The following is a 12,005-nucleotide window of genomic DNA, read 5'->3' as shown; positions in this document are numbered from 1 at the left end:
AGCTGCAGGCATGCATTTGAATCCAAAACGGTACTGTCAACCATTTGTGTGTGCATTAGTGTCACCCTGTCTCTCTTTGGCACCAGGGTGTAATTTTGTGGGCGACTCAGCTGTTTCTTTTCCCTTCTTTTCCTTTTGTTCCATTCTCCCTTCTCATCACTAACACCATCTCCTGTACGATTATCGTGTCTCCATTTTCCTTACGGAACCTTTCACTGTCATGGCGACTTCAATGGACGTTGAGAAGCAGAACCAGGCCGGCCACGAGCAAATAGATGATGACTCTGCCGGCACATCTAGCGATAGGAACATTACCCCCCCTGAGAATTTAGACGATGCGCAAGTTCGCACCATTCGCGAGGGAAATGCCATCCTACGATTCCTCGTCAACGTTGAGAAGCGCATAGATGGGCGCACGAAATTCGAAGCCATGGGGGTGGAGCGCATTCCCGACGACAAACGGAGTCCTCCCCAGAAACTCAATGTAAATTATCCCACATTCGTCTCGTATCCAAGAACTCTCCGATGAACCTCTTCAGTGAAGCAGGATGAGTCCTTGGGCTGTTATCTTGGAAACTGTGTCTGACTGTCGAGCAGATGATGCTGTTTTGGTTTTCCCTGCTCTGCAGCCCCGTTCTTATCCAGATCGGCATGTTGGGACCCATATTTGGCCTCTCGGTCAACACATCAATCATCCTCACTATATTTGCAACAGTGATTGGATCCACTATCCCGGCGTTTACTGCCACGCTTTGTCCGCCCACGGGTTTGCGCCAAATCGCAGTAGCTCGTTACTCTTTGGGTATCTGGGGAGCTAAATTGTGTAGTATACTCAACATCATTGTTAACATTGGCTATGCGACTATTTCCAGCATCCTTGGAGGTGAATTATTGCGTGCAGTATCTGGTGGCAGTCTTTCCCTTGCTGTCGGGATAGTCATCATCGTCATCATTTCTTTCGTTGTCTCGTTTTTCGGCATCGCTATTATCCACAACTATGAGCGATATGCGTGGATATTTGCCGCGATATTAATGTGCGTCCTATACGGACAGGCATCTAAACACTTTACCCCAACCCCCGGCTTTAACTTAGCCGTCGGACTGGACTACAGCGGGGGCTGTTTATCCTACTTTGCCATCATCTTTGGAGTATGCAGTTCATGGTGCCCTATTGTTGGCGATTATTATGTCCATTATCCTGTTAACACCAGCAAATGGCTGGTGTTCGGACTCACATACTTTGGCCTACTGATTCCAACTATCTTTGTCGGGATCTTGGGTAATTGCTTTGGAGGCATTATTGCCGCAAACCACGATCTCGCTGCCATCTATCACGAGAACGGTGTAGGCGCCCTTATCCTCACAATCATGTCACCTCCAGAGGCATGGGGAAAGTTTGCGTGCATAGTTTTCGCCCTGTCGTTCTGTGAGTGCGCCTCTAACAGCACCTGATAACGCACGATCTAATCACAGACAGTGGGCAACGTCATTGTCAACATCTACTCCAGCGCTCTTTCGATGCAACTGCTTGGGAAGCACTTTATCGCTGTCCCTCGTTTCGTTTGGTGTACACTCCTGTCTGCCGCTACCTTCGCCCTTGCGTACGGTGGCCGTAACGTTCTTGAAGATATTATTAACAATCTTCTGTCCATACTAGGTTATTGGACCCTTGCATTTGCCTTGATATTGTTCATCGAGCATTTCTGGTTTCGCCCACGTCTTGGGGGTTACGACTTGAGTGCTTGGCAGGACCAGAAGCGTATGCCTTGGGGTCTCGCTGGAACGGGGTCCCTCCTCATTGGAATTGGATTTTCTTTCCTGGGGATGGCTCAGACCTGGGTTGGTCGTTTGCTTTTCCTGATATACTAGTCCACTAATGTTATTTTAGTACATCGCTCCAGTTGCGAAGAAGATTGGCCTATATGGCGGAGACGTAGGCGATGAGCTTACATTGATCTCCGTGCTAATATCCTACCCTCTTCTGAGAACAGTTGAGATTAAGTACATCGGCCGATGAGCGTATTTCATTGGCATTGCTTTGTAGCGATGGACGTTCTAAACAAGATTTCCTTTGCGATGTAAAAGGCGTGGCGATAGACGTCTGGTGAACGGTAGAGCGGAAATGAGTTTCATATTGAGCGAGCTAGCCCATCCTGTGATTGCTGGAAGTTATTTGGGAGGCAGTTTTGCCAACATTCGGGTCGATTGGCGCCAATTTCATTCGCCTGGTAATAAAACATCATGTGTTATGCTGCCGTTCAAAAGTCTATCAGGTTAAATGGCTGATATCGATCCTCAGCTAAGATCAGGCAAGGATCATAATACATATTACACAGTATGCACAGAGGACACCGCCTAAACCTATAGCACACTTGTCTTTAAGACCTGTGCCTCTTCCCGTATGGCCATTTTTACTCCTTTGATAGCCCAGCTTAATGGTCTACACCTTGACCCTCAAAGCACAGCCGACTAGCGTTATCCGCGCGAGAATCAGAAACAGAACACAGGCTACCATCATTACACCCGCAAAGACCTGCAGTCCCCAAAAGGCCCCGTGTTGCTGACTGAGGATTGCCCCGGCAATAGGACTTCCTGTTAGTGTCGCGACGCTGATACACGTGAAGAGGACCCCCTGCCGCACACCGATCTTCGTTATGTCGGGAGAGATCTGGCCTAGTAGCGCCGGCACCATCCCTACAAATGCTCCCGACGCAAAGCCGTATAGTAGACTGGTGACGACGTACACGGCTGCGGAGCGGGGAGCAACCAGAGTTCCAGGGAGCCACATGACAAGCAATATTAGTGCTGAAAAGGCGCACATGGCAATCATAACGTTAAATCGACCAAGCTTGTCTCCGTAGTATCCTGGTAGGATACGGCCTGGCAAACTGTCCAACAGGTCAGCGTTGAACGGATTGTAAAATCAGAACGAGTAGATCATACCTTCCGGCGTTTAGAATTGCAAGTAAGTAGCCCGACAAGTTGGCGTCTATACCATTCTTCACTGCCTCAAGCACGATGTAGTTGATTGGAATAAACATGGCAAAGAATCCACAGGTTACTGACAACATGAGTAGTACAAATGTTGGCTCTGAGAAGGGGTCAGTGTAGTCGTTGATGGTAAAGGGCCTTGGAACGGGCTTGATCCTCGAGCGAACCATCAGGTTGGCTATGATAAGCAGAGCCAGAATCACAAACCCTGAGATGCGCAACGACCATCCGAATCCCACCGTTGGCAGCAGTCGGGTTAACAAGATCGGAAACACAATTCCACCCAGAGACGAGCCGCTCGCCACGATTCCGAAGGCAAGGGCGCGGCGCTCCTGGAACCAGGTGGCTGTGCAAGAGAGCCCGGCGTAGAAAACAAAGCTCGCTCCAAGGGGGCTACAGATGCCTTGGGCCAGTACAAATTGATAGTACTCAGAGGAGACCGAAGTCATCATTAGACCAAACACATGTAGGAATGTTCCCGTGATAAGGAGCCACCGAGGCCCATAATTGTCAAATACCTATTTGGGTCTCAGCTTATTCGTGTGGCCATATATAGGGATGCGTAACACTCACCTTGCCAACAACGAGTCCAGTGGCGAAGAGAACAGAAGGCTCCAGTGAAAGGATCCATGAAATACTAGAAGAAGAATAGTCGCGTAACTGATGAGTCTCATAATACTCTTGGAAATTACCACTAGCTATGAGATTCCAATTTTGTTAGGGATTCGTCACACATAGATCTTCAATAAGGCTGTAGTCATACCGTTAACCCAACCAAATGCGCAGAAAAGGCAGCACCATGCGCCAAATACCACAGACCACGCTGCAAACCCTCCATCGAGACCGTTATCTGTTTCCTGGCTGCATTCAGCCTCCGTACACCTCTCTGTGTCCTTTGATTCTGTGGTATCCTCGCTCAACTCCTTGCCAGCTTCCATGATGGACCGTACTGGAAATACCCCTAACAACGGCTCAGCGGAGGCGAAACGAGGGATAAGCAGGGCAGCACGGTTGTGCGAATTTACGGATCGCTCCAGTCAAGGGAATTTTTTTATTTTTACTATACAGTTTCAGCAAAATGGACTCAAATCCTTCAAAGTGACATTTTTAGTTTTTCTCCACATGTTAGCTAAGCACGACGGCGTCGGCCAGGGATGCACTGTTGAGCACGCAAGACCAGGTCCAAATTGACGAATCATGAGCCCGCGTTCTATCCTCGTCAACTATCACAGGTAGATCATCGATATTAGGAAGGTGGTATATTTATGTTCGAAACAGCTTCACCCACACAACAAAAACTCAGATAGTTAGGAGAGTAAGCACTGCGTGGAGTTTCAATAAATTATCGTAACTCCCTAGACATAATATTTACTCTGCAGATACACTTTAATTTTTACTGGAGAGCTAACACAAATTACCTCCTCAGACTGTTCATGCCGGTCGCTGTCGGGGTTTGACGATTTGGGACTTCAGCTTGAATAAGTCGTGGTCGTAAGCAGATTCTTACTGAATGCCAGCCACGTAGTAATTGAAGTTGCAGAAACCGCCCTGTGGACCATTTGAAACATCCACTTTGCTAGACGCTGAAGCAATAACAGCGCCACTCTGATCCAAAATCTCGAGTTTCTGTGGGCCGGTCACCATGCCACCGATTGCGTTGTAATTTAAGCCTTCGTGGGCCGGAACATTGCTTAATACCTGACCACCACTGGAGACTTGAATGCGCGCCCCTTGAGTTGTCGGAGGAAGGACAACGGCATAGTTGACGGAATTTATTGCCGCCCCTGAGCCTCGCAGTCCGGTGTCACAGGGAGCCATGACGCCTCGGTACCACAGGGCGCCAATTGGACTATCACCACTGGGCTTCATCTGGCTGGCTTCTTCGCCGTTTTTGAACGCATTGATGAATGAGGTGATTAAGGGCTGCCATCCGTCATGAGGATAGGTCTCCGAGTTTCCGTATTGGAGGATTTCTTCAGGGAGCCCTTCAGGCCAGCATTGGCCGATATAGTGGCTTTCACCGGCATCATTCTAATGTTGAGTTAACTAGCTGAATAAATGTAGAAAAAGTTAAGCTACTTACCCAGGTCATGACCTCAGTTAGTTCAGGTTTTAAGGAGAGGATCTGTGTCATTCGTTCAGGGAGGTTGGTCTCGCCAGAACGATACCAAGAATCGCCACAGCAGTGCTTGTACTGCAGTGAAGATAATCCTGCCATATGTTAGAACATCATCGGTTTTGCTCGTCTGAATTTAGAGACAACTCTTCTTACCCATCATGTAAGACTTCCCTGCCCTATCCGCTGCATTCTTAACTGCAACGTCCTTCTCAGAGGTCACATTCACTGGGGTATTCGAAGCGTCGGGCCAAGCCGTTTCCCAGGAGAAGACACCATCAATTGCATTGCCCCATTTCTGGAAAAATGCTGTGGGATTGTTGTAGTAATCCGCGTCGCCCTCTAGATTGGGAAGCAAGTAGACATTGTTTGTTTCCTTGAAGTTTCGCCACACATCCGGGCCGAGTGAGCCTCCACTGAACGAGGAAACCACTGGGAGGTTTTGAGGCCCATAATTCAAATACGCAGCCTCGTTTCTCCACAGGTTGAAAAACTCCTGATGTGCTCCTATGTCGCCGGCTGCATAAAAATCGAAACTGAGAAATAGCTTGAATGGCTTGTCTCTCGCGTAATCAAACAACTGCCGCAGGGTGTTCTTCGAAAAATCTGCCCCTGGAGCTCCAACATTGACTGCAAATGCGTCGAGTCCCACTGCTATGGCCTGGTCAATATCTTGCTTGGCGTGATCAGTATTCGGATCGAGAGTTGAAAGCTGTCTTGTTAGCCGCCACTTAACTCCATAAATGCAAACATGGATGCTCTAATTGTTTTGACTTCAAGGAGGCATACCATGTAGTGGGCAAACACCGATTTGGCGTCTACCATCGAATGAGACCACCAGCTTGATGTAGAAAGCACGGCGGCCAAGCATATCTTTATTGAGGCTTTCATGTTGACGTTCTTAGCGTAAGTAGACGTGTAATCGTACCCAAGTGGCAATAGTTTTCCACCCCCTTCGGAATGGAGTGAGGGATCATCCCCTCAAAACGCCTCCATCGTCAAATATATAAACTCTTTGTTAAGCTATTTGACAACTGTGGATATAGTAACAGTAGTAAGGATCTACAAAAATATAAGCAGCAAAGGGCCGATGTCTTAATTAGTGGAATAGTTGCGCTTAAGCCCATTAAGCATAACCCCGCGACAAATATTCGCATGAATCCTTCCGTGAAATGCCACTCTAATAAAAGCCAATAATAGACACGTATTTAGACCCCAGCCAAGGAGACAGGTACGGGGTTGTTTCAAAGTTACCTGGGGCAATCGGCCCGTTAACCGGTACGTTAACAAGTACAATTATCACTTATAAACACTGAGAATGCCAGACCAACAACTATAAACAAGGCGCCGAAGACATTTTTCATCGCCGTGATCTGCATGAAACCGTACAGAGGTGAGCCAGAAGCTTAAAACGCCTCTTTCGGGCCGTGTGGAGGTGAAAGAAGAGCCCACGGGGATAGGATGAGGGTCCGGCCGAAGTGGGCCCGAGGGACATGCCTGAACCTTGCCTGTTACGTACGTAAATCCACGGCACTCGAGTAGGCAAAGTACCTATAGCTATAGAACGTGGATTTGGAAGCGGATGGTTCGGATGGTTGTTACTAACTGACCCAAAACTGAGAAGATTCGGGTGTGATTGGCACCAATTTCATTCGTCTCGTGATAAAACATGATATGTTCTCGTGCCATTCAAAAGTTCGAAGGCTTCAATTGTATGTATGCTTTTATAACTTCTGATAATGTATCATTAAACTGCTTTCCCGGCGCTACCACAGATTTCCATCCACTTCACTGTGAGGTCGACTACCTTTTGCGTCCCCTCGGTCATAAGCTGCGTCTGTGACATGGTAGGCGCATTTGCTTTTAGGTGGTCGTAGTAATCATCCAGAACGAGTCGGTTCACGTTAATCTTAGAACATCCCTCCGCGATACATTTCTTCAATAGATCTTCCTGGAAGCCATTGGTACCGTGCAGAGCAATTCGAACTCTGCTACTAATGTTTTTGCGGATCTGGCCAAGGCTGAAAGAGGAGGACCAAAGCGTTAGCAGTGTAGATAATCACGCAGCTTGGACGGTTGTTACTTACCGAAGGAAATCCAATTGTGGCCCAATACTCCAATACTCTCCATGCATGTTCCCAAACGCCGGCGCAAGAGCATCAACTCCTGTATCTACAAACTCGTCGACCTCCTCAGGAGTAGTTTTGCTTCCCTCCAAACCTTCCGTGTCCACGACGCCGTCTTCCCCTCCTTCTATACGACCAGGCTCGGCTTCAGTCGCTATGCACTTCTCCTGACAATAGGCCACCAACTCGCGTGTTTTGCGCAGATTTTCTTCTTTTTCATAGTGGCTCATATCAACCATTATACTATCGAACGGCAAATTGTCGGCGCATTCTTTGATCAAGTTGTAATCCTGGGCATGGTCCATATGTAATACAATATGGTCTCGTAAGGGCGAGCGAGATATGGCGTCTGCAGCGGTTCGAATGAGTAATCCAGAAGAATATGTCACCGCCCAGGGGAAAAATTGAATGATGATAGGTGATTTGGCGACCTCCGCCGCTTTTATGAAGCCGATGATATGTTCGATGTTGTATGCTATAGCTGCTATAACGCCATATTTGCCCTTTTCGGCGGCGGTGAGCACTACATTGCTCTTGTTTGATAATTTCCAGTCAGGCGGAGGAGCCATAGTTGCTAAAGGTAGTGGAATATAAAAGATGTGCTGGAAAATATTGTTTTGGGGACAAGGAAGGCAGAAGCCTTTTTTAGTTCATACATAACTGTTTTGTTGATGCTGAACTAGACGGATTACTATAGTCCGGTTATCGGTGGTAGCCTCGAGACGCGTCCCTCGGGTAATGGTCACCTGTTGCGTCACTAACCCCGCGATGTAATTCGGCAGGTTAGATTCCGATCTGATGCTATTAATGGCTACGGATAACTATGGGGCATATAAGGTTTGGTTTTGACCCATAGGCATTTAAGTATCTCGGGATTGGTCCCAGGAAGAAAGAATGGCGAATTACTTCATCCAGATAAATCATATTTGTTATACATCATAAGCTATAGATTATGCCCATCTTTACAATTCGTAACTCATAATTCATAAGCGTACATACTGTAAACCTTTAGTGTCCAGAAGAGGTTAAATCACTCGACATCTGACTGCTGCCATTCTTCTCTGAGATCATGACTTAGAGACCGAGTCGGCCAACCCGTCCTTCGGTGGCAGGCATCAATGAGAGATATGACAGCCTCCCTCTGCCGAGAGTCTTGAATACATAATCCAGCTATAACTAATTTTAGCATATGCAGCCTGTCTGGATATAAATTCCACATACCAATGTACAAGCATTGAGACGACACCAGGCTCGAGGCAGCATCAGTCAAAGTCATGGCAATCCCACAGACAGTCTCGGCGGCCTTTGCTAATAGCTTCTGATTTGCCATGTATTCCCGCATACCTTTAAGAGAAGGTTTATGGAGGAGGATAAGAATACGACCAGCACAATGGACCTGGATAGAATTGCCTTTATTACAGGTCAGCGGATATACAGTGGTTAAATTGAGCAGCTTACCGAACGCTGGCGGATGTATCCAGATCGGTTCAAAAACATCAGATGGGTTGCCCTTCCTTCCAGCTAAAGGGGCAAACTCAACCGAGAGATTATTCTGCCACTCATCTAGCATTTCAAATATGCTTCCTGCCTTGTCTATTCTCAATTGCAGATTTCCTTCGCCAGCTTGGATTGCTTCTTCCGAGCAATAGTCGACAACCTTTGCGAATATCCATAAAATCCGAGTAGCCACTTCATAAGAAGTCATAGCAGTATAGGGCTTTGCCGGAGTCCAGAAACTCAGGGTCTTGCGACGCTCGCGGAAGGCTGCCCATATATCCTGGCGCAGCCACGCCCACCATATGGCTTGTTGTAGCCCTCCTGAATCTCCGTGGATGACTTGACTTCTTTGAATCCAGAAGACACCCTTCAAATGTCGCTCCCAGCCACTTCGAAAGTCATCTAGCATTTCATATGTAGAAATTATAAGTGCTGTTGCTAAGAGCTCACGGCTAACGGTGTAAGAATCGTAATGCATAGCTTGCTGTACGTAATGGAGGGTCTCGTAGTAGTATTGCAACCCAATATTGCGGTCTCGTTGCTCCTCTGTGGCATTGATATTTATTGATAGTTGCCGCGCCGATAGTGCCAAGATGGCATTCATTAAGCCGGCGTCATGCATCTAAGGTTCATTAGTGAGTGAGATAGAGAGGCTTGTCTCAGCCTGTCTCAAAGGCATCCACTTACTGCTAGGTGTGGTACTAAAATAGCAAAACCCCTTGTTGGGTCATAAAGATCGATCTGAATAGTAATTATTAGTCTATGCAACGGGTGCAAAATCAGAGATAGACACACCCAAGCACTTAGTTTAGTCACGAAATTTTCGAAAAGGTCATGTTCCTGATCTGATAACTTTGCTGGTTCGGACCCTTGCCATGCATCTTGATCTGGGGGTTTGGTATACGGTGGTCTTGATGAGAAAGACGCGGACACATTCGGGGCGGGGGATGCCAGGAGAGAAACATCCTGAACTAAGAGACTATCTGTAGATGTTTGATGTGAAGATACCGGTAAATGTAAACTATCGATTGTATCTACTGCGCTCGTCTCTGGCGCACTTGTCTCTGGTACACCTGTCAAAGATGTCCAAAGGCGTGTTCCACCTGCCTTTTCTGAAGTGAGATCACTAGCGAGCAGGTTAAACCATCTATAGAAAGCAGCATCAGGGGGAGTGAGTGCTATTTCCGTATCTGCTTCAAACTGCTCTTGAACAGAGGATTCTAAGTACGGCGTGTCGGTCGGTGGGGATATTGCATCTACAGGCAATGATGATGAGGCAGCTGCAGCCTCGGCGGTCAATCGCAGCAAACCACTTGCAGCTTGCTCACGATCAGGATCCGGGTATGTGGAATGCCATTGCGATGTAGAGGGTCTGTGAGCATCTGCATCTGCACTATCTTGTCCCGTTTGAAGGGAGCCTTGCATCTGAGTAGAGGCTGCATATAGACAGACTTGTCGGCTTTTTGAGCAAGGTCCACAGTCTGGGGTAGCTTCATCGCACTTCAAGTGACGTCGTTTACAGGTAATACTAGTTCGTTCATGTCAGCTTGGGCTAAACTGTCGATGCTCGGGCGGGAAGATGAATTACCATCCTGTGGATTTACGGAGCCCGCGACCGCGGGTTTTTCGTTTCTTTCGAGGCGGTGCCTCACTCGCGAGACGCCGTGTTGTGTCCATAGCTCCACGTGGATATCCACACCGGAATGAAGAAGTGTCGGAACGAGGATAAATGCAGGCGTGCTCTACTCCCTTTTACGTCCATGCTGCATGGAGTGGTGTTCAATAGATAGCTGCCGACTAACTTCCGAGATATGGTCGATCCCCGCCTTTTGTCGATTGCGGGTTCGTTTCCAGGGCCTTATCTAGTTTAGCCTTCCCCGTACCGACCTAGATTGTGCCTCGTCTCGGGGTCAGAGCTAGTGTCGTCCCTGTGGGTCACTTTTGTCTTGCTTGTTCACCCCGCATTACCATAAACTTCTGACGATTCGACGGTATGATGGAGATTTTGTGATGCTATGTATCTGCTCTAACTTATGTTTATGGAACCGTGAACCTCTACAAATATTTCTTACACCATGTCTTCCCTACGAACGTTGTCAACTGCAAGAAGAGCTCTTCGCTGTTGGCCGCCGATAAACCTTGCGCGTACGAGCCGGACTCCGATAAGAACCTTCCAAAATTACGCAAAGCTCCAGCAAATATCACAGGTAGACGGATCAATCAAAGCGGGAACAATGTCAAAGAATAGTCGAGAGAATGCAGGCGCTACTACGCCAGCTTTCAATCCAACATTGCCCTTCTTCTCGCTCACAGGAAAGACGGCAGTAATTACTGGCGGAGCGAGAGGACTTGGCCTCGCGATGAGCAAGGCGCTCGTTATGAGCGGAGCTGATTTAGCAATTGTTGACATAAACAGCAAGTTACAATCTACCCTTCATTGATACATAAAGCTGTACTAATTCATGAACAGAAGATGAGGCAAAAAAGCAAGCTGTAGCCATTGCGAGATTATTTTCAGAGACATACCCCAATCAAAAGTGAGCCTTCCCCTTCGTCCCAATGTCTCATGCTCTAACTAGTGTCCGAAAAGGACTCCCAAAGTAACAGCTCACTATGCCGATGTCTCCGCGAAATCCGATGTCGACGCTGCCATTGCCGAAATCCTCACGCAGCATTCACAGATCACAAATCTGGTAACTTGCGCAGGCTTCTGTGAGAATTGTGACGCCATCGATTTCCAGCCAGAACGGATCAAGCGGATGTTGGGCGTAAATGTTGAAGGTACCTACTATTTCGCGACAGGCGTTGCGAAGCACATGATGGAACGTCAAATAGCCGGAAACATGGTGTTTATCGGAAGTATCTCTGGCAGCATTGTGAATGTGCCCCAGCCACAGGCCTTGTACAATGCAAGCAAAGCGGCCGTCAGGCATTTGGCTGCAAGTTTAGCGGTCGAGTGGGCGAATAAGGATATCCGCGTGAATTGTCTAAGCCCAGGGTACATGCTTACTGAAATTGCCATGTGAGTCGATATCATACTATTCTGCATTCTCTCTGATGCTGACTCCGCCTTAGGGACGCTCAAATTCTTGTCGACAACCCTGGATTAAAGGCAGAGTGGGAATCCAAAATCCCCCAAGGCAAGATGGGGGCACCAGAAGAACTCATGGGAACCGTTGCGTTCTTATCTTCTGCTGCATCGAGGTATATCACTGGGCAAGAAATAAAGGTTGATGGTGGATACACAGTTTGTTAATACCAATTCTACGAGTATA

General features: G+C 47.6%; 6 protein-coding genes across 6 annotated transcripts; 2 read left to right on the top strand and 4 right to left on the bottom strand.

Moving 5' to 3' along the window:
* Positions 1 to 13: 13 nt before the first annotated feature.
* On the top strand, positions 14 to 3,080 carry VE01_08294 (uncharacterized protein). Its single transcript, XM_018277720.2, has 4 exons — positions 14 to 484; positions 598 to 1,426; positions 1,478 to 1,839; positions 1,889 to 3,080. The coding sequence occupies exons 1-4, from the start codon at positions 221 to 223 to the stop codon at positions 2,015 to 2,017; spliced, it is 1,584 nt and encodes a 527-aa protein (XP_018127269.1). The 5' UTR covers positions 14 to 220; the 3' UTR covers positions 2,018 to 3,080.
* On the bottom strand, positions 2,252 to 4,051 carry VE01_08293 (uncharacterized protein). Its single transcript, XM_018277719.2, has 4 exons — positions 3,755 to 4,051; positions 3,565 to 3,689; positions 2,944 to 3,509; positions 2,252 to 2,888 (listed from the first exon to the last, which is right to left on the bottom strand). Exons 1-4 carry the CDS (start codon positions 3,927 to 3,929, stop codon positions 2,441 to 2,443), a joined length of 1,314 nt encoding a protein of 437 aa, XP_018127268.1. The 5' UTR covers positions 3,930 to 4,051; the 3' UTR covers positions 2,252 to 2,440.
* A 293-nt stretch (positions 4,052 to 4,344) lies between these two features.
* Positions 4,345 to 6,216, bottom strand: VE01_08292 (uncharacterized protein). Its single transcript, XM_018277718.2, has 4 exons — positions 5,897 to 6,216; positions 5,264 to 5,819; positions 5,075 to 5,202; positions 4,345 to 5,022 (listed from the first exon to the last, which is right to left on the bottom strand). The coding sequence occupies exons 1-4, from the start codon at positions 5,996 to 5,998 to the stop codon at positions 4,495 to 4,497; spliced, it is 1,314 nt and encodes a 437-aa protein (XP_018127267.1). The 5' UTR covers positions 5,999 to 6,216; the 3' UTR covers positions 4,345 to 4,494.
* A 531-nt stretch (positions 6,217 to 6,747) lies between these two features.
* On the bottom strand, positions 6,748 to 7,900 carry VE01_08291 (uncharacterized protein). Its single transcript, XM_018277717.2, has 2 exons — positions 7,195 to 7,900; positions 6,748 to 7,128 (listed from the first exon to the last, which is right to left on the bottom strand). The coding sequence occupies exons 1-2, from the start codon at positions 7,800 to 7,802 to the stop codon at positions 6,855 to 6,857; spliced, it is 882 nt and encodes a 293-aa protein (XP_018127327.1). The 5' UTR covers positions 7,803 to 7,900; the 3' UTR covers positions 6,748 to 6,854.
* Positions 7,901 to 8,142: 242 nt separating this feature from the next.
* Positions 8,143 to 10,521, bottom strand: VE01_08290 (uncharacterized protein). The gene is made up of 6 exons (XM_018277716.2): positions 10,319 to 10,521; positions 9,526 to 10,258; positions 9,418 to 9,471; positions 8,692 to 9,352; positions 8,455 to 8,643; positions 8,143 to 8,403 (listed from the first exon to the last, which is right to left on the bottom strand). The coding sequence occupies exons 1-6, from the start codon at positions 10,405 to 10,407 to the stop codon at positions 8,264 to 8,266; spliced, it is 1,866 nt and encodes a 621-aa protein (XP_018127266.2). The 5' UTR covers positions 10,408 to 10,521; the 3' UTR covers positions 8,143 to 8,263.
* A 177-nt stretch (positions 10,522 to 10,698) lies between these two features.
* Positions 10,699 to 12,001, top strand: VE01_08289 (uncharacterized protein). Its single transcript, XM_059463952.1, has 4 exons — positions 10,699 to 11,145; positions 11,201 to 11,267; positions 11,321 to 11,752; positions 11,806 to 12,001. The coding sequence occupies exons 1-4, from the start codon at positions 10,806 to 10,808 to the stop codon at positions 11,984 to 11,986; spliced, it is 1,020 nt and encodes a 339-aa protein (XP_059319430.1). The 5' UTR covers positions 10,699 to 10,805; the 3' UTR covers positions 11,987 to 12,001.
* Positions 12,002 to 12,005: the final 4 nt, after the last annotated feature.

The sequence above is a fragment of the Pseudogymnoascus verrucosus genome (assembly GCF_001662655.1).
Source record: "Pseudogymnoascus verrucosus strain UAMH 10579 unplaced genomic scaffold scaffold_47, whole genome shotgun sequence".
Taxonomy (NCBI): Eukaryota; Fungi; Ascomycota; class Leotiomycetes; order Thelebolales; family Thelebolaceae; genus Pseudogymnoascus; species Pseudogymnoascus verrucosus.
This window is presented reverse-complemented; position numbering and strand designations above follow the sequence as displayed.